The following is a 21,251-nucleotide window of genomic DNA, read 5'->3' on the forward strand; positions in this document are numbered from 1 at the left end:
GGATCCTTAATTTGCCTCCTCACAGGGAACATCCAGAGAGCGGAGGTGAGGAAGTGATTGGAAGGAAGGCTTTTTCAAGCATCCCAGATCCTCTTGATTGCCCTGGGATTGATGTCCTGAAAAGTCTCAGCAAACATCTACCAGGGTTCAGCTTACTGAGGGTTAGCTGCAAAAAAACCTCAAGTCACTCATGTATTTCAGCAGAAAAACAATGTTGGCCCTGAATGGTTAGAAACATTTCGGGGAAAAAAACTGGACTTTCTTCTGTTGCACTTCTTACAGCTGGAGTCTGGGCCAAGAGCTCTGGGCTTACAGCTCCAGAAAACAGCTTGGTGGACACCACCTTCAACATCTCCTCCTGCCACTGCTGCAAAGCCCGCACACTTGCCACAGTGATGGTTCACCAGCAGAAAGCCCTGAGCCTTCTCTGCAAGAAAAGTTTTGCATTTCACATCATCTCTGCATAATCCTTTGGTCTCTGGCCATTTTCTCCTCAGTTTTCTGGGACTTCTTGGGCTCATCTTGCTGGGATGTGCAGCCAACCCCAGGGGAAGGCAGCGGCAGGGAGGACCGCAGAGCCTGAGAACAGATGAGCATTTCAGGCTGGCATGGCACAGGAGGGCAAAGCGATGCCAGCACTGACAGACCCGGTTCCCACGCATGACGACAGAGCCTGTTGGCATTTTTTGCAAGCCTTGCCACTCGAGCCCTCTGCCATTCAACCTCTGGGTGGTGCCCATGACGTGTGCAATGGGAATATATGGAGGGTTTGGGTCAGTGAGTCCCAAGTAATGCAGTCTCAGTTTTGGGGAGATCTCACCAAGGTGGACTCACACGCCATGTCCTTCTGGGCTTGCTGGATTTCTCCAGATGCAGCCAGGGCAGCCCTAGCCATCAGCCACGTGGCTCCTGCAGATGAAGGCTCCTCACCCAATACCTGGACTATACCCCCTGTTCACAGTCTCATCCAAGAAGGAAGCCCTTGATGGAGGCTCTTACATAGGATGGGAACTGGGGACACCCTAATTTGAGAATCCTTTCAGTGGCACCCCCTGGGTGCTGTTGGAGGGGCTGCCAGACCACACAGCATAGCTGTACCTCACTGCTATTCAGCAAGCAGGGGAGATTGACTCCCCCAAGCCCACGATACCCCTTAATGGTGCTGCATGACGGATGAAACTATGTGACTACATGTGCAGAGTTGTCACTAGACCATCCTGGCTATGGCTGGACCAGTGGGGCTTTTTGGTGGAAACCATTCAGGGCTTCATAGCAAAGAGCAGAAATAGCCAGTGGTTCATCTAAAAGCTTAGAAGTCTCATTAAACCCCAAAAGATCACAGACAATTGTGAAGCGACACTCAGCAGGGCTGGCAATGAACAAGCCCCACATAGCTAAACCCGAGCACCACCAAAGCTATGGGCTCAAAGAACAAACATCCCAGTATCTTCTCCTGGGCTTCTCCCAAAAGCTGCAACCCACCCTGTGAAATTATTAGCTCTCCCAACAAGCCTGAGATGAAAACAGTCTGTTTTCCTCTTCTTTTCAGTGCGGTTGGTTGATTTGTTTTATTAAGAAAAAGCCTTGTGGTTTGGACCTTGTTGCAAAATAAAACACAACAAGAGCTGGAAATCTGGAGCTCATTTGCTGAGCGTGCTTTGAGCCCTGCCTTTGCCACGTCCCCATCCAGCGGGAGGAATCTTGCCTTGGCAGGTATGATTAATCATGGTAAAGCCCAGCCAGACAGCTGTGCTGCCAAACCAGGTACTCACCAGCTGGGAATGATGCTGGGAAGGAGATGGTCCCTTGTGACTAAACCCAAACCTGACCTTGTCCCACTCTCTCGTGGCCAACATCCCTTGGCCACCTCGGACTCACAGCCGTCCCTGCTGGGCCACTCACCCTGGTGACAAAAACCTCCAGTGGGGACCACAGCCCTGGAGGAACTGCATGGCTCTGGGAGAGCAGATTTTGAGGGAGGAGATCTTGCAGGCACAGGCCTGGGAAGCCTTGAAGGCTACTCTGTACATGGGGAGCACACATTCATTAGCCTCAGGCTGCCTCAGTTTTCTTTTCAACCCTCCTCTTTGCTTTGGGACCCACATTTACAAACACACCAGCCAACCTGGTCCTCACCAAATGCTTTCCTCAGCACCTTTGCTTTGACTCAGCAGAGCTGCCACATCTGCTGCTAACTAGTAACTCAACCTTATTAAACCCAGGTTTTCATCTTAAGCCTGGTGAGCATGTGATTACCTTCCCCCCAGCATCAGGGCTTGGGCACCCTTGGGAGCATCCCTAGGTCACATCTGAGCGAGTCCCCCCCCGCACTCTGGTGCTCTGCTCAGGTTGCAACATGAAGCCAAGGGAAGGATCAGACCCAGTCCAAAACTTCTCATCCAAAACACTCATGGGAGGGCAGGAAGAGGACATGGGGGGCAGGAGGCAGAAGATGAGTGTGAAAAACATCCTGGTTTGCAGCCAAAAAATTGAAAACTTGGGGTGGCGGCTGGGGTTTGGTTTACTGACTCAAAGTCCGCAAACCAGCCCAGCTGGAGGCAGCAGATGGTTTCATGGAGGACAGAGCAAGTGCTTGCAGGACTAAAAATAAACCCACCACCACCAGCAGTGCTTGCACGTAAAAGGCTGGGCTGGCCTCTGGCTGGCGCCCGCAAACTGCCAACATGGGAATTGGCAGCATCACTGCAAACCTGTTCCAGGGACCTCGCTGACTGCTTGCCTGTACCTATCCATACCTTCTCCCAAGCCCGATTTTACCCTCCCCAGACAGAGCCAGATTGGGTACAGGGAGCATTTCTAGCGTGTCGCTTTGTACGTAGCCTCTGGCCCCACACTGGTATTAGAAAGTCAGATGTTTTCTGCAGAAGCAGGCTGAGCCTGGCGCTGAGGGCCAACCTCCTCTGCAGTTCACTCATCTTAGGACTACCTTCCACACCAGGCTCTGAAGACCCTCCATGGGGTACAGCTCCGGATAGGGCTTAAAAACCAAACCACTGCGTAACCTAGCAGGAAGCTCAGGTCTTGTGCAAGAAATCTCATGCCAAGAAACATGAGAGAGAGAGAGGAAGTCACCCACACCAGCTGGGGAGAAGCAGGAAGAAAGGCACAACTGCCCCTTCCAGCATCTGCAGCCCCGTAACAGGCAGGAAGAGCCCAGTGCCCTCTGCTTAAAAATATACCTCCCGCCAGGGCTGTTTCGGGCAGCTGCCAGCTCAGCAAAGGCTTCAGAGTTGCAAACGCTCCCTTGGTTCACCAGGAAAAAATGAAGGGGGCACTTAGCAAATGTGTAAGCCCCTTCAGCTGGAGCTGGGTGGGCAGAAAAATGTAGATGTTGGTATTGGGGAACAACAGGGTAGCTGGTGTAACACTATTTATTCCTCAATCAGAAAGGAGGGAGCCATCCGCTAACACCTCTTCTTGCTGTCAGCCTGGGACGCGCCCCCACAGTCAAACGAAACCTCCAAGCCCTAGCAGGGGATGCTATTTCTGTCCCAGTTTCATACAGGGAATGTATTTTTAAAGGCTCTCCTCCCTTTTGGGCTGGGTCAGGCCGGGGGCACTCCCGCCCACCCTGAGCTGTTGGGATCCAGCAGCTCCTGTGGCTGTTGGCACTATGCAGCAGCTTGGGAACAGCGAGATGGATGGAGGCACCAAACTATGCAGGCATCATGGGGTAGACGGAGAGCAGCTTGCCTGTGCCCCACCAGCAGCACAGGATCATTGCATCCCATCCTTATCCCCAACCCCATCCCTTCCTGTGAAGACTAAGCTCAACTTCTCCCCAGAGCAGCTCCTCCTGTCCCCTCCTCCCTCCCAAGCTTGGCTCTCTTTCATCTCCAGCGTCTTTTTCTCTCACTACCAGCCCACTGCAAGGGAACGTCTGTGGAGGCTTTCAGCATGTCCTTTGTGGTGATTTAGAAGCCCAGGTCAGAGAAGCATTGCATTATGGCTCAGGACACCTTTTCCTCCTGAACTCAGCAAACACGGTGGGAGGAGAGCATGGGGCTCCCCACACCGCCGTCTGGGCACAGCCCCCTGCTCAAGGGGCTCTCCTACCCTGAGAAACAGCTTTTAACTCAAGGTGCTACCCTTTCCTCAGCTGCAGGCAAGGACCATCATCTTGGTCTCTTCTGTAAGGCACCTGGAGACACAAAAAAGCCCTGTTTTTTGACAGGCAGAAAAGGAGCCCACAGCCACCTACCCACTAGGCCTGCAGCTGCCAGAGCTACCCTGCTGCCACCTCTGACCAAATAAATTTGGCCAAGGAAAATGGATGATATGTGGCACTTCAAGCATCTCAAAAACTTAATTTATTAACATACAAGTGGATGAGCTGCTGCTGCTTTCGCCACAGCAAAGCACCAGGCTCCCCACATCCAGTTCAGGGACTTCAAAAATACACGGAGGTCTTTGAAGTCCTCACAGAGATGCTCCTACTTCCCAGTCGCTGTAGGGGTGCAGGTGCTTGGCAGGTGGCAGGCGAGCCCACGGGAAGAACCTGTCCCCGGCATCGGCAACCCATAGGCACACAGCCAGAGTCAGGCTCAGGACATCAGAACAAGGAGGGACTCACTGGCCACCTAAAGGTCATCTAGTCCAACCCCCCCGCAGTGAGCAGGGACATCTTTAACGTGATCAGGCTGCCCAGAGGCCCATCCAACCTGACCTGGAATGCTCGCAGGGATGGGGCATCTACCACCTCTCTGGGCAACCTGCTCCAGCGTTCCACCACCCTCTTTGCAAAAACTTTCTTCCTTATACCTAGTTAAACCTACCCTCTATTAGTTTACAACCATTACCCCTTGTCCTATGGCAACAGGCCCTGCTAAAGTTTGTTCACTTGGCATGTTGTGACACTGGCCCTTAATCTGCAGTATTTTCCTTCCCAACATAGCCATTCAGGGTGCAAATTAAGAAGGAATTAATGGGATTCGGGGGTTTTCACATGCTGAAAAGGAGCGGGGATTTTTCAACATGCCACTGACTCCCTGCGCAGTGAGGATTTTGGAGGCAGAGAAGATGCTGGGAGGTGGGGAGAACATCTGCCCGTCTCCCAGCATGTGGGAAGGCTGATCCAAGGATGTCTTGGACATGTTGCCACCACTTGCTTCGGAGGAGAAGGAGCATCCCCCCATCCCTGCCTCCCCTCCACCCTGGTGGGCTGCAGATGGAGCAGCAGAAGGAAACTCCCGGCTCCTACTTGAACGGAGCGGTCTCTAAGCACATCATGCACATGGTTCCAAAGCACAGCCGGAGCTCCCCAGCGAGGTCTACAGACGGAGCGCTCAGCCCATATTTTACCTGTCTGACAGCTTCACTGATGTGAAGCCAGAAAAGCTTTCAAATGACTTGAGGGCTCGGGAAACTTGGATGGGAGGGAAGTCACTTGGGGAGGTGGTGCGGGCAAGGCTTCACAGCAGGGTAAGAAGTGTTAAATGAAAAGAGACAGGGCTCGGAAAGCTCAATTTTAGGAAAACAGATATTCCCCTGAAAAACACACCTGTGGTTGTGGCCTTGCTCGTGCTGCTTTGGGGAGCGAGCTGCAGGCGCTGCTGCCACAGGGCAGAGTATCACCGTGGGCCTCCTCCTGGGCTCCCCAGGTCTGTGTGTTGCATCTCCCTCCATCTGGGCTTGCTCACGAAACCGCCTCCCCCAACCCTGAAGAAATACTTGTGGGCTAATTTGATTAAATCTCAGCAAAATGAAACCACCGTGGTGGGAGGTGCCATGGTGTAAGTGCCGTGCCAGGGGCATAAGCTATAGCGAGGGTCAGTGTCAAACCTTGCTGGCTTGGGAGACAGCAGATACCTGAATGCAGAATTGGGAAAGAAAGTCAGTACCTGCTCGGCCAGGCTGGGGACAGTCCCCCGTCAGGGACCAGGCCGTGTGGAAACCTTGGGTGACAGATGCCCTCCACAGAGGCCAAAGGCTTCCACATCTTCAGGAAAGAAGCACAGCATGTGGTGGGTCTGAAGAGCACACTGTGGTCCTGCCAGTGCCGTCCCACCACTGCTTCCAGAGTGTCCCCAGAAACCCCAATTCTGGGGGGCCGTGGCCTGGATAAGCATGGGAGAGGAGCCAGCATGAGGGCTGCACCTTGGAAAAACCAGGCCAGAGGCATTGAGATGATGCTTCAGAAACACTTCTGGGGATAAACTTCACTGGGCACGAAGACTTACTTATGGTAAAAGGCAGTAACAGGAGAAGGTCAAACGGAAACAAGCAGATCACGAATAAGCGTCGGCTCCAGCTCAGCTGCACACAGGCAGCCGGACGTGGCTCTCGGCACAAACGTCAGCCCAGCGACTGCAGCAGCCTGATACTGGCACGCTTTGTTTCCTGGTCTCCTCCTTGCACCTGCAAAGAGGCCACCCAGCACCAAAGTGCTACCACTTCTGCCCAGGATTACATCCCTACCTATTTTTTTGGCAGCCTGATGATTGATTGGTAAATGCACTGACTACAGCTCACTCTAAAGTGATACCAGGCACCACATTTTTACAAAAGCACATTGCACCCAAGCACTGCAATTGCTTTCCCCCAGCTGCAGCAAGAGGTGAGCAGAGGAGCTCTGGTCCCTGCTTGCTGGAGCCAGCACCTGGACCCCGCTGCCCCATCCCAGCTGTGCGGCCCCACAAGGAGTGGGGCTGCAGTATGCTCGGCAATCAGCTCCATAGCTAGGTCCCTAATTAGGACCGCTTTTTGAGAAGCCAGCTGGTACATGGGTCAGGAGTCCTTTGCCCTCATCTCTCTTCCCAGTAAAACACCTCACCGTGTCCCGGCTCTCGCTGCCTGCCAAAGGGACCACACGATAACAGAGATTTCCCTGCCCGTCGCCCCAGAGACCTGCACCTGCCCTGCCTGCCACGGTAGCTGCTTCCCACGGGACGAGGCAACCAGCCTGAAGCACCTTTTGGAGCTGCCCGCGCTTCATCCTGAGCACTGGGGGGGTCCTGCAGCTGGAGACGGGGTCCCTCACACCCAGGGTGGCAGCTCTGGGGGGAGGAAACCAATCTGGGAGGCTGAAATGAAAATCACTATGGCCTTCAGCCTGCTCACACGGGATTTCACCTGCCTACCTCTGCCGATAATGCTGCCTGCCTCTTGCCCAGCATCGGCACAGGTCCTGCCTTGCTGTCCCCCCCGCCCACGAGTGACCTGTGCCACCCTGTCCCTGGCTCCCCACTACTCACACCCTGGCTTGAGCAGGAACCCCAACTACCAATTTACAAAAATACCATCAAATCCACTGGTTGAAAGTGTCCTGCCTCATAAGCTTAATAAGGCACTTGCTTTAAAAAAAACAGTTTAAAAAAAGAAAAAAGCCCCCAAACAGGCATTGCTTTCAGGCAGCTGGTTCCCACCTCAACTTCAACAAATAATTCACTGACAGTTATTTCTATGCAGTTTATTTTGTGCCCTTTTGTAATGCTTGGGAAAACTATAAAATGATAGCAAAACCTCAAACACCCCCATCACAGCAAAAACGCTAAATGACTGCAAATCATCAAAGTATCAGCTCAATTGATAAATCACTACGTCCCTTTGCAGGCACAACAGGATGCCAAAATCAAAACCTCGGACACCCTTTTGGGCTTCATGATTGTGTTTAGCTGCACGCAAAATATCTCGTTAGTGCTGGCTGAAAATAAAAAGCTGTTTATTTTGCTTTGTGTAACAAAATGAAGGGGAATAACCATTCCAGGATCAGGGTCCAACTGGGTGAAGTCCCCCCTTTTCTACATCGAGTTAATACATCAGATTAAAGGCATTTAGGTTCTGCGTAGAAAGGGCAACTACTCCAGTTCTCCTAAATATCAAAGTGATTAGTTTTCTGAGGATGTGAGGGATTTAAAAAACATGGAAATGCTTTGGGATGGTGTAAGGCTTCCAAAGCACTAAATTATAGCAAGGTATAGTGACTCACAAAAGTATTGAGTGATGGCCTCAACCAGCCCACAGAAAACAGTTTCCCCAGCCCTGCCAGCGGGACCCCTGCCATGCTCAGGAGCTGCTCGGCTAGCACAGATACTGCTGCTCTCTCTTATTCCTCTTCCAAGCTCAATACTCTACGGAGCACCTAAAAAGCAGCTTTCCTGCTCCTACAATACAACAGCTGACCCCTCCCCATACAAAGGCTAATTTAACATTGTTCTGGTACAGGTTTCCACATAACAGCTCTTGTAAGATGCAGAATGTCTGATTAAAATTAAAATGCAAAATAAATGCAGGTACTTTCCAAGACACCTCCCAGTGCAGGACAGTTGTGCTTAGCTGGGTCACAAGGGATTCACTTTTTGCCATAGAGTATTGCTGCTAAATAATACTAACTACTAAATACATTGAAATAGGCTGTTCAAAGAGCCAGGACTCTGGTCCAGTTTCCCTCATCACCTCAGTTTCCCAGAGATATCAGCACAAGTTAGGGTATGTCCTCATCATTCATTAGCAGCTGCCAAGCACATTTCCAGGAACAGGACTTAACTTACACGTTCCTAGACTTGATTCTGCGTAGGGCAGAACGACAAATACTAAATGAAAAGTAAGTAAAATAAAATCAAAACCAGCTGAGAAGGGAGGAAGGAGAATGGGAATCAAAACCCAGGTATGCTGAAAACCAAGTGCTGGCTGACTGCAAATCAGGAGAGGGGAAAATCTGCCATGAGCCGTTAGTTATAGAGATAATTATATCCTTAATGAAGGATAATCTTTTAAAAAATAATTCACCTTGATTAAATTAATAGAGGAAAAAAACGCAGCTCTTAGATGCGTGCTGAAGATGCAGGATGGTACAGCCATGACTTCACTGGCTTCACCCATTGCTGGTTCAAATTGGGTCTGACCATTACCACCATCGAATACCTGCTCGCCGACCTAGATGAGCTGACCAGGGGACCCCCATTTAATTCCGCACGCCCATCTTTTGCAAACAGCCTGTGCGGTTGGCAGCAGCTTCCAGGGGCTGAAAGGATGCCACCGCCGGGAACCAGCCACCTCTCTCCTACCTACCAGGAGAGGACAGTGGTTTCCAGCATCGCTATCCCAGCACCTTAACCTGGTGTTAGACCCGTGCTGTAGAGTTATTTTTAAAACATCAACAAAGCATGGGATGCCAAAAGAGGCCAGATGTTGGCTGGGTCTCAAAGCTGGGCTGGTTGTGTTGCAGAAAGCCACAGAGAAACAAGCGGCCATCACGCTCAAGATCTCAAGAATGTGCTAAAGGCAAACGTGCTCTTCTCCCCCTGCCCCCAGACTATTTTTCCCTTCTGCTATTTCAGTTGATTGAGGCTATAATAAGAACAGGGAAACTAACACCAAGGTTAAAAGTGCCCAGTGTTGGTTTGGAGACAAGACGCTTCAATCCTGTTGGTTCAGGTTTCAACGGGTTTGTGTGCGTTAAACGCGGATTATCCTGGTATGTGGGACTATGAACCATTTTACTGAACTACCTTCGATATAAAAAAATTGGTCCCTGGGCAAATGTTATTCACTCAAACAGACTGCCTATAAAGAAGCACATAATAAATAAATAAATATAGAAATTCATTAGGGAGAAAACCAAAATAAATAGCAGCACTGTCTTGGTGGTGCATTCATCACAAGCTGCAAAGAACAGCAGCTTGACTAAATACTTTCATTATACAGCTTCCAGACTAAAATCTGTTGCTGAGCCACGTGAGCAGGCCAGGAATGTTTTATTTTCCTTTTTAACAGAGGTTTCTCAATGCAGTTTTCTTTCTTTCCAGCTGAAACACACAGAGATGGCACTTCTCTGCAACTCACCCACACAGAGCACTGCCTTTTTCCCAACAAACGTTACCTGAAGGATTCAGGGAAGCCCAGACGGATCACATCCCACCCTCAGTTAAATCCAGAGCTGCCAGAGGCTTTCACCCAGGCTGCTGCCTGTTTCCCAGCACAGAGCCCCGCTGGGATGCTTTCCTGAAGTGACAGGCTGTGGTTTTAAATCCTCAAAAGCTCAAGCTGTAGAAGTACAGAGGCAAGGGACTGAAACCATTAAGCAGGTTCATTACTGGATTTGCTGGTGAAAAGTGCTGAGCTTGCAGGCAGCATCCACAGCAGCACCATGGCAGAGACAGGCATCCCTGGCTCAGGATTCCCTGGTACTCACCTATCCACAGCGAGAACGTGCCCAGCAAACCCTAGCCATGATTTTCTTTTAGAAAAGAGAAAGGTATTCAGCTATTGGACCAAGAGGAAACACGCTGCATATCCCCCATGTAAAGTTTCTAATGCTCCTCTCCCCCGAACCCTGCGCTGCCCTGTAGTGTTTTCAGTCCTCGCTCGGTGCGCAGTCTGTGCCAGCAAGGGCTGCGACCACAACCACTGCTTTGGGGCCAGAACCACCACCGAATGTGCCTGCTAATACCGACAGAGCTGGACTCTGCAGCTGGTTAGGGAGGCAGAAGGAACTTGCTAGCACAGAGCGGTAACTCCAGATTTCCACCCACAGGTTTCCAAGACCTCCCTCCACTCTGTAATGGCCCGATACTGATTTCTAACCCTTTGAAAACACAAAGGATGCCAGCCCCATTTTTAGCAATTATGAGGTCTTTAATTTCATCCCAGGTCACGGCATTTATATTTTCATTACCCACAACCTCCAGGGTCATTACAAATATGGGATTACAGTGTCGGTGCTTAATGGCTGTTTAATTCAACAGCATTTCAGAGTTAATGAATGCCATTAAATTTCTCAAAGCCAAGTGGCTTCCTGACTGGAGGACGCAGCCTGTATCCAGGCGACCAAAGCCATATGCCACTGGTTTCTATAGGAGTACAGCTGGCACATACGGGAGCAGCACCTGAAATTACATGGTGGAAATAATTTCTTTTGCATTACTCACATGCTTTTATTTTAATGTACAGGAAGCCATGAGTCCTCTCCATCTCAGAGATGATCGGAAAAGGGAGGAAGAACGTATTACTTTACTATCAAGGATTTATAACATGACATGCTCTAAATATTTAGGAGGATTTTCCCAGAGACGCGGTAGCCTTCAATTAGTCTTTAAAGCAAGACTAAGTATTTTTCTGAAGGAGATGCTTGAGCTCAGATAACACACAGGCATTACTGAGCATGTTTGGGGGTGAAGGAAGACACAAATAATCCTAACACAGGGCAAAATTTTGCCATAGCAGTGCAGCTGCCTGTCTTGCAAAGCTACTCCTGCTACCAGGCAGAGGTTTCTCTTTCTTGTTACTTTCAGTGTTAATCTTTTCTTATTACTTTTATTTTGGAATGCAGCCTGCAAAGCACTGATCAATGGTATTAAGGTGAAATGGTTTTAGGATGGTTACAGCGCAGAGGGAATATACACGTACCCAGGTATGCACAGAAATCCCAGAGCACCTCCTCTCACTGCTGCCTCTTTTCCCAGAGGCATCTTGGACCAAAGCTGAAGGATCAAAGTCACAGTGTTTATACATGGAGTTAAGACAATTTAAACCATGCTGAAGAACTCCAAAGGTTTTAAGTTGCTACCTCTTCTCCTGACTCCAGGGGTCCCAGCAGCCCAACAGAGGATACAAAGGCACTCGTAATTTCGTGTTTTCCGGGAGACATCACAAACGGTGCCAGTAACTGTTTTGTTTTTTAAGAAAGCATTATTTTCTGTAGAATATACAAACATAATGCTGTACAGCACATACAGAAGATGCAGGGAGCCAGTACGATATTAATATTTTACTGGCCTTGTTTGCCATTCCCTCTTATCTCTTTCAATAATACAGCTATCTAAACCCAAAAGAAATCAAAGCAGCATAGCACAGCACTGTGTGCCAGCAGAAACGGGCACAGGAAGCGACAGCGAACACTGGTGTGGGGAACGTCTGTCCCCGAGGGATCTCCAGCCACCTGCTAGCACAACTGAGAGAGGCACTGCAGCTCCACAAGCAACAGTGCTGAGCATCACCCAGCCCTTCTCGCACCAGCCAGCATCCCTGGGTTCGCACGCAGGGGCATGGGAGGGATGCTACTGGCACATCCCTGCACCACCTCCAGCGAGCTGTGCAGCAGAAGTGCCATTGATGTGGGCCCATCTCTCTGCAAACCTGTGTGGGTTTCAGCAGAAATAATGGGGGTTTCTTGTTAACTCTTAGCTGCATGACCTTGACCTGGCTCCTGAGCCACAATCCCACTTCCTCCATCATCACCAGCAATAACATGTCGCCTTGTGAAACCCAGTCCTTGGGTAACTCTTTAAATGCCGAAATAAGGCTGCAGAGCAGAGCATGGTGCTAATCATCACCTCTCCCAGTAATGATGAGCAAGAGCATGGCTCATTCCCTCCTCTCTGAGCAACCTCTGCAGGGAACTACAGCCAAAAACCAGAAAAAGCCTAATTTTACCTCTAATGGAAGTGGTTACCTGGATCTCAGGCCTCCTGAATAAGACTGGGGTTATATTTAGGCAGTTGACACCCTGACCATCACTGCTTTTTAAGGACTCTGCAGCCAATTTCAGAGTTAATTGAAGCTCGAGCTTTAAGAGAAAGCTTGAGCTTTAAGATAAAGGCTTTTCTTGCATAGGAAGAAAGCTCAGCTGATCCTGCCAGGATCTGAACCCCAGCTTCAGTACAACTTGGGGTTTACGGTGACAGGGAAAGGGTAAGCGTCATCCTCTTGTGGCCTGGACTGCATGCAAATTTGGGAGTCAACTGCTCTGAGCTGCCAGGGCAAAGGTCTCCAGTCAGGCAGCACGGCTCTCACAGCTTCAGGCCAGGGGCCTAAGAAGTCCCCACCACCAGGAAGTCCCGCAGAGGCTGCAGTAAAAGGCAGGGAGGACCCTCCCAACCAGCAGCAGAAGTTCCCACGCTCTGACTTGAAGCAGAAATGACCAACTCAACAAAGGCACACGAAGATGTACAACTACCAGTTTTAACCTTGCTCCCCCTGATTTATTCTGGACACCACCTGGGCATCTCAAACAGTATGCATTTCTTTCAGAAGAGAGAGACGGCCTCCCAAGACCACTTCTGCATCCTGCTATGGGGTGCAGCAGCAGACCACAGCTAAACATGGCTGGAAGGAGCTGGGGCAGGACCAGGCACGGTGAAGGCCCCCGAGCTCAGGGTGAGCTGCCTACAGAGGCAGACGCATCTCCAGAGGTATAGCTCTGGGGACGAGAGCATAAGCCACCACGCAATGCTCTCAACAATTTGCCAGGGAAGGTACTGTCCAAAAGCAAGTCCCAAGGCAGCGGCAGGGCTCATGAGTCGGCAGTAAAAATGCCAATGCACAGCCATAAAACTCATCCTCCATACCTGCTGCCTGTCCAACGAGACTGCAACTGCGCGTGGCACGATTTACAGGAACAGAGATGATGTTCCCCATGTGAGCGTTAAGAGCTGGTGTTGAGCAGAGGTGCTCCAGGTTTGTCTGCTACCTCAGTGCTCATGTTAGTGCATCTATTAGCTGAGCTTTTACCCCCTTTTATCTTTCCCTTTTTTTTTTTTAGTATTTCTTTTCATTTTAAAACACCTGCTTCCTCAGACGCATCAGCAACCTCAAAATTCACAACTCCACTGTGACTTCTGGTCTCTCTCAGTTGTCACCTGCAATTATAGTACAGACCTGTCTGTCTGCAGGGCTGTAAAGCAGAAAGACACAAACAGGGTTTCTTTGTTTTTGTTTTGTTTGGTGTTTTTTTTTAATAGTGTAGAACATGCTCAAAAAAAAAAAATCACAGAAGGAGGATGCAGTGAAAGACAAATGCATCCACCACTCGACACCATGATTAGCTGTCATCTATCACGGTTAAGTGGCTTGCACAGAGGCAGATGTCCTGCTGCAACTGAGTCTACTGGAGATGGAAAAGAGCAGCTTAGAGCACCACCAGCTCCTGCCCTCTTCAGTTTCAGAAGTTACAGTGCCCACACCATGAAAAGGAAGCAGCAGGAAAAGGGGAAAGGAACTGGGAAAACAGGGCAGAGAGAAATTCTAACTAAGCACGAATCAGTGCTCCCTGGCAGCAATATCAGCCACCGGCTTCTGCGTGGGACTGCTCCCTCCTCAGCGAGGGACCCGGAGCCTTTCCCTGCAACCGAGCATGGAGAATGTGCTTCATCTAAGGGCACGGCCTTCTCCTCCCTGTGAATAACTGCCAGCTCAAGAGTAGTAAATAGTTAATTACATGGTACAGATAAGACCATTACATGCAGCACAGCCCAATGCATTATTCACCAGGGTTTAGAGGAGAAAACCTGCATGAGAAGGAAGGGGAGGAAAGAGAAATCCACCCTTCCTCAAAGAGCACTTTGATTTAATGGAAGATCAGCATTAGGATGAGGGTATGTGGTTTTCCTTTTAAGTAATCTTAAATAAACACACTTCTTATACCAAGTACCAATGGGTGATCTTTCTGAGCTTTCAGCTGCGGATACACAGGTTACAGCACAGCACAAGTCTCTACCTGTTGCATCTGAAACGCTAGGGACATCAAAGAAACCAGGGCACGCTGCGCCCTGTGAAAATAATTAGCTAACACAAGAATTTCCAACCCAATTTTAAGTTGATCATCTGCTAAACCCAGATCATCTGACCTCAGCTTTGCAATGCTTGCTTGAATGAGCACTTCTGCCTCTGTTCTATCCCTGCGGCTCAGAACCAGGAAAACAGAAGCTCCTAAAGCAGTCTCTTAGTAATTTCATTTCTACTTTTGAAAGAAATGACAGAGGATGTCTACCAGCGTGAACATGCCACAGTAAATCTCACCTACCAAACAGCAAATCCCACACAAAACAGGCTGTGGCCGATAGCGTTGTCACCTCATGTATTTAGAGGCCAAGTTAGGTGAGGTATTTTTTCCCAGTGCTTGGGAATGATTTCTCCTTTTAATTTCCACCTTTTCCACCTGCTTTCTGTGTTGCCAGCAAAGCCCAAGCTGGAGACTTTGCAAATTTCAGGAACAAACTAAGTGGGCGCTGGTGAAGTCCGGGAGGAGGAGGAGGCGGCGGCCGGTGCTGCAGACCCGCTCTCAGGGCGGAAGGCAGAACACACCTCCCGGCCCGGCTCGGGAAGCCAGAGAACTCCCCGCAGCCACCGCCGCCGCAGGAATGCTGCTGGGGTCCCAGCGGGTTTCCCAAGCCCTGCCCGGTGCCAGCACCCAGCCGCTGCAGCGGCCCCGGGGAAGTTTGCTCCCGGAGTCCCGGGGACGGTCACTTACCCAGGACGAAGCAGAGGAACCGCCGCGGGAGCAGAGCCATCTCCGCCGGCTGCGGGGCGCTGCCTCCCCGGGCGCGGCGGGGCTGCGGGCGGCCCACGGGAAGGAGCGGGATCCTCCCCCCGCGGCCGTGGGGCTCCGCTCCCCAGGACAGGGACGACTGGGGCGGGGGGGGCTCCGGCCGCCCCGCCTGCCCGGCCCCGGTAGCCCGCTCCGCCGCGGGGGATTGCTGCTCCGCAGCCGGTTTGCTTTGCAGTAGAAGGCAGGACCGGAGGCAGGCAGGCTTTCGAGTGACTTCAGCAGGCTTTAGGCGAGGCTGCCGCGCCCGGTTAAGGCAGCGTTATCTCCCTCTCCTCCCGGTGGAAAGGGCAGGTGGATGCCCAGAGACACGGGAAGGGGACATGGACAGTTCCGAAGGAAAGCACCCAGAAATCCTTTTTTCCCTCACACGTTTTCCTCAGCCCTCCTTCCATTTTCACCAAAGGCACTTCTCTCTAGCCTAAGCCTAAAAACCATACCTTTCCTTTCTTTTTACAGTGTTGAATATGAACATAGATAATATAATGAAATTGTAGGAGCAAAACAAATGTTCTGTGTGGTTTTTTGTTTTTGAGTTTTCGTTTGTTTGGTTTTTTTTTTAAACTGAACAGAAAATCACTACTGAGCTAGCACAGCTCCACCTGCAGCTGATAATTGAATTCATGCCTGAACATGAGTGGCTGCTTGGGCTCTTCAGGAGCACATTCAGGATTAGGATATGCCGTCAGGAGCGTTTCATCCCAGTGAGTGAGGGCTCCAGCCGCAGGGAGGTCATTGCCCCACAAATTAGCGCTCTCACCTTTTAAGTCGGCTCTTCCTTTCACAGGGAGAGGAACAAGAAACAAGAAAACCTGAATGAACAAGTGTGCTAACTTTGGTGTTTCATATCATTCCCATTTCTGCTTTCCCATCAAAACCAAAACAGCTTGCGTGCCAGAAAGCCACTTCTATCCTGAACTATTAATAACATCCACCCAATTACAGAAACAAGTCTGGGGAACACAAAGGGTGACATTTGCTGTTAATAATGTGGTAGAGCAAAGCCTACGCCTGCTTTCATCTTGATATGAACAGGGAAGAAACAAAAGTTGAGGCCTCACCTACAGCTTCAGGACCAAGCTTACAGTACTGGCTGCCAAAGATGAGGCTGGGGCTCCAAAAGCGTTACCTACAGTGGTTCTGCTAAGAGGAGAGGCAACAGACGAGATCTCAAAACAGCAGAACACCAGCACAACTTTTTGAAGAAGGAATTTTAACCTTTATTCACAGGTAGGTAAAGCTGCTATTTTCAGCAGCAAACACAGCCAGGATCTAAAACAAAGTACAACAAAGAGACAGAAATGGACAATAGCAGTGTACGGTCTTGTCGCGAGATATCACAGTGTAAGCCTGTCTGTGTCAATCAAGGGTAATTCTCCTCACCCCCTGACCAGAAAACGTACACCTAAGCTGCCTTTCTTTTGTTTAGCTGAAGAGGATTTAAAATGTAGACCTCTTCTCTACGGTAACGACAAACGCAAACGTGAAAGACTGGATACTCCCAGCTTTCCACCTTCTCCCTGTGTATCAATTCAAGCAAAAAGTCTCTGGGAGCGTGTGCTTCCCACTACACCAGGCCATGGGACACAAAAAGAGGATTTAGAAGCCCATCCTCTGCTTGCAGCAACAGAAGTGGAATATGAGACAACAAAATGCCATGTTCTGGGGTGGGGGGGGAAATCCAGGCTTCATGCTGAAGGAAACATTTGGCCATATCACCGCTCCACAGCTGCAACAGGCTTCTGAGTCAAAAAGGGACGCACAATGACTCTGCTCGCCAGCAAACGCTGCTGCTGCAGCAGCACGGGATTATGTAAACGCGTCCACCAGCACTGCAAGCTCCGAAGCCTGGTTTTCTAAAATGAAGCCCTCGCTGCCTCCCCGATATTTGGAGAATACAGGAAATTTCTACAGACTATTCAGAATCAGGTTATCTGGAAAGCACAAACACGTTGGCTATTTATTAACATCCTAGCAGCTACTGCCACGTCTAAAACTAAGCGGCACACAAGAACTGGGGGTGGTGTACTTCAGCCAAGAAAAACACGGCCGGTATTAGAGAAGTCTTGCTCCACTGGAGTGGGATCTTCCTACCTTAGAGAAACCTGCTGAAATGCTTGAACCAACTATGGGGAACAACAAAACTCAGAAGAATCATTTAACATCTGCGTAAACAGAAAACCACCTCAAACTGACCTTCAGATTATGTTCTCTTGGATAAGACTCTGTATCATACAGTGATGCTACCTGAATTTTCATGAAGAGCTGCTGAAATAAGTCGAACAAGAAATACAGTACAATCCTGGAACAAGCTGGAGTACAGAATTGGCAAAAATCTTCCAAAGGGAGATGATTGATTCTTCATAATCAGAAAGCCATCTACTTAAAAAGGAAAAACAAAACACACAAAAAAGCAGCAAGTAAATTTTGCATGTACCCACTCGAACTGAAATAAACGGAACATCAGCAGTTTTAGTAACTCAGAAAACCACTAGAAACTAGTAATTTTGCTATGTACCACAAAAGTACACAGAAGAGTGAGGTTTCCTAGCTTCAAGAACCACATGAAAGATATAACTACAGTAATAAAATAGATAATCTTTGTGCAATGAACCATACCTGGTAGTAATTTTTTAATTAATTCAATTAATTCAAAATGAAGTTATCAAATCATCATTTAGGAGTACTCAGCCTCTATGCATTTCTCTGTGTTTCTCAAAGCACTGTTTTAGTTATACTTTGGTAAGACCCTTCTTCACTGGTCTATTTTTACTATACAGATTATTAATTTCACAGAAAGCTTCCAAGCGTGGACATTTGGTACTGATAAAATTTAAGGAAACAGCCATTTTTAATGCTGCACTGAATAACTCTTCCATAGCATCACGATTCCTGTAACTGCTATTTAGAAAACAGAAGAAGGTTAAGCATGCTGTTCAGGTAAACAGGACAGCTGCTTGGTCATGAGAATAAAAGGACTTCCCAATCCAAAATCTAACTTATTAAATAAGGTATAATCTTACTAACGTAACTTATACATAATGTATAATCTTATGCCATATGTAAAATCCCACCCTATGTCTCTGTACATTTAACACAATCTACAGTCAGTCCCTCTGAAGGACTTCTCTGGTCACTGGTATTACTTCCCAGAATAAGGACTGAGAGGAATAACCTATAAGCCTCTATTTGTATATTTAATGCATCTATGGAAGCTTTTCTAGCCCAGGCTTCTGCTTCGCTTACTGGGCAGAATCACTCTACTCCTTTTACAGTTCTAGTACGTAATGCAGAGCAGCTCTGTTCAAGTTAAGGCTGTGTTATGGTTTACTTGTGCACTACAGTAACGTGTATAGGCATCTGACTAGAAGAATTTAGTCTGATAAGCAACATTCAATGGGTGGGAAAGATACTTGGATGTGTAAAACTATCGGCATAAATGCTACTCATCTTGGAAGAGGTGGTATTGATTAAAACCAAACTGACTCCTCGACATCCTTGAAACAGGAGCTTTTGTGCCCAAAATCAGACCATTAAGAATTTGGTGCAGTTTCAGGAAGAAACACTACAGAAGAATAAATATTGTACAGATTGTATTTGTGGACAACATTGAAGTTGGAGCATTGCTAAGGACATATGGGACAGTGCGGGAAACCTGTAGTGGCACTGCTAGCAGCCCTAAAGTAAGCAGAATACCAAGCTTAGGGGATTGAAATAAGCGCCAGCTAAAGGATGTCTCCTGCAGGAGAATATAGATACACATTCCTGGAATTCTGGGACGTGGTTTTAGCATGTTCAACTTCCTGCAGCTTCCTGAAGCATCCAGTGCTGTGTCAACATGCAAGATGTCCTTTAACATGAAAAAACTGAACACATACAATCTTACTCTGTTAGATTTCTAGTCCAGAACTGAATCTCATATGTCAGATAGAAAACATCAATTTTTAAAACCAAAATTGAGCCTGTGCTGGGATTTCTTTATGCAATTCTACACAAGGACTGGCCATTAGGTGTCACCTTTGTACAGAATATGTATGACGACCTTCTCCACTAAGTTAATCAATAAAACAATTTGCATAATAAACCCCCCAGTATACCAAGTTGTATAGAAGGCAAGGAACTAGCAAGCCCATCTGTTTACAGATGTTCTGCAAAACACCTAACAATCCTTAGAAACCACGGTTTCAGTGGATCCGTTCAGGTACTTCTTACAGAGCTTTATACTAAGTTACTTACTAATCTTGTCAGGCTATACAGCTAGACAAATTCAAGTGGTTTTATTTCAATATATTTCTGTAGGCTAGAATACTCACTTATTTAGATCGCTTTTCCCACTCACAGCTGGGCGTCGATCTCCTTAGAATGACAGAGGTCCTTTCCACAATAGAACTGATGGACAAGCCGCTCAGGATACCTTTGTTGTTCTTCCTCACCTCCAACAGAGCATCCACAATTTTGTCTCTATATGAATAAAAGAAAGAACAGTTTACATCACATTTTGTGCACTACGTTTAGCACCTTGTTACCACGGATATCAGATCCATTACAAGTCAAGTCAGAATTGAAATCCAAATGTTCTTACCTGCTAGCCTCTGGATGAATTTCTTGAAGTTTCTTCATTAATTTGGTAAAGCTGCTCAAGTTCAACGTGTTAGGAGAAATAAAGGCATCATACGAATTAGTGGAGAAAGGAGCAGATGCTTTCTGCAGGAAATTTTCTCCAGTACCCTAGAATTGCATCAAAGTAAGCAAAAAGTGAATGGGTTAAGTATTGTACAAGTAATACAACGTACTTTTACTACTAATAAATATTCCTGGTGTGGAAAAAGAAAAAAAATGACAGCTACAGATTCAGATCAATAAGTTATTCTAATACAACCAGTCATATTATCCAATCTGTAAATTAGAAATAAAACTACTGCATGCATTTACATGCAACTGACATTCCTGCTACTTCAAATTAGATCTGATTTATACTTCCCAGAGGACCAGCATGTTTAAAGTTAAAACCCCAAAGGTAACATATCTATGTAGTTTGAGAGCAACACCAGCAATTACTAACTTTGCCTTATTCTCCAGGGACCAAACTGAGCAAATCCAAAATACTATATTTATACATAGATGTTTCATATATTTATATTAAAAAACCCAAGAGTTTCACCTCCAGTATCCCAAAATCTTTCCCATATAAAATCACAAGACATTCACATAAAAAACAAAGTGTTACAAGAGGAAACTCAAACAGAGAAAAGCAAGATGAGAAATCTAGTGCATATGGCTAGGTTCCCAACTGGTTTAGGATTAAGAATAAAAAAAGACAAGAGTATCACAATTTGATGCAGGGACAAATGAATGGTGCTCTCACTCTTCTGCAGAATGCCAGAAATTTATTACTGACACATAGCATGTTTTCCTATCCTAATATCTTTCTCTGTATATGAAATGTAACATATTATGGGACAAGAAGTTTTAAGGCTCTTAATCTGCCACATAAAGGAGCCTTAGTAATAATTATTTATCTTTTGATTAACTCCAAGCAAATAATGTACTGAATCTTCAGTAGTTGATTTCAGACCAGGGCACTTTGTTTCTGAGGGTACTTGTGTAGAGCAAGAAATTTTTGAAGACGTTATGGGAAGGAGCTGCATCTTCTCAGAAGCAGAGGTGGCATCAGGTGCTTTCACAGAATTGGAGGCTGAAGTGAGTGTTTCATTTTGGTCATTTCTTTGACTGTTATCAACAGGTTGGATTTCATGCCAAAGCTTATTTGGAAATACTTGGGAAACTAAATATTTATTCTCTGATGAAGTATTTACAAGTTCAACACTCACTGGTTTTCCTTTAATTTTTTTCTGGTTCATTTCCTCTACAGCTAATTTTGCTTTATCAGTGTCTTTTAAGGAAAGAAATGCATATCTAAGGTATAAAATTAGAAAAAAAAAGAAGGAAAAAAAAAGGGAACTAAGGA

At 47.6% G+C, this 21,251-nt stretch overlaps 1 protein-coding gene across 1 annotated transcript in view; it reads right to left on the reverse strand.

Annotated features, from left to right (window-relative positions):
• RBM44 (RNA binding motif protein 44) overlaps positions 1 to 21,251 on the reverse strand; it is a 45,676-nt gene that overhangs the window by 15,008 nt on the left and 9,417 nt on the right. Inside the window, exons 11-15 of the mRNA XM_064453250.1 lie at positions 20,802 to 21,199; positions 19,866 to 20,010; positions 19,600 to 19,744; positions 17,480 to 17,551; positions 15,209 to 15,539 (exon numbers count right to left, since the gene is read on the reverse strand). Of these exons, the coding sequence (XP_064309320.1) occupies positions 15,209 to 15,539; positions 17,480 to 17,551; positions 19,600 to 19,744; positions 19,866 to 20,010; positions 20,802 to 21,199 (1,091 nt within the window). The remainder of the gene's footprint in view (positions 1 to 15,208; positions 15,540 to 17,479; positions 17,552 to 19,599; positions 19,745 to 19,865; positions 20,011 to 20,801; positions 21,200 to 21,251) is intronic.

Source organism: Phalacrocorax carbo, chromosome 5 (assembly GCF_963921805.1).
Source record: "Phalacrocorax carbo chromosome 5, bPhaCar2.1, whole genome shotgun sequence".
Lineage (NCBI taxonomy): Eukaryota > Metazoa > Chordata > Aves > Suliformes > Phalacrocoracidae > Phalacrocorax > Phalacrocorax carbo.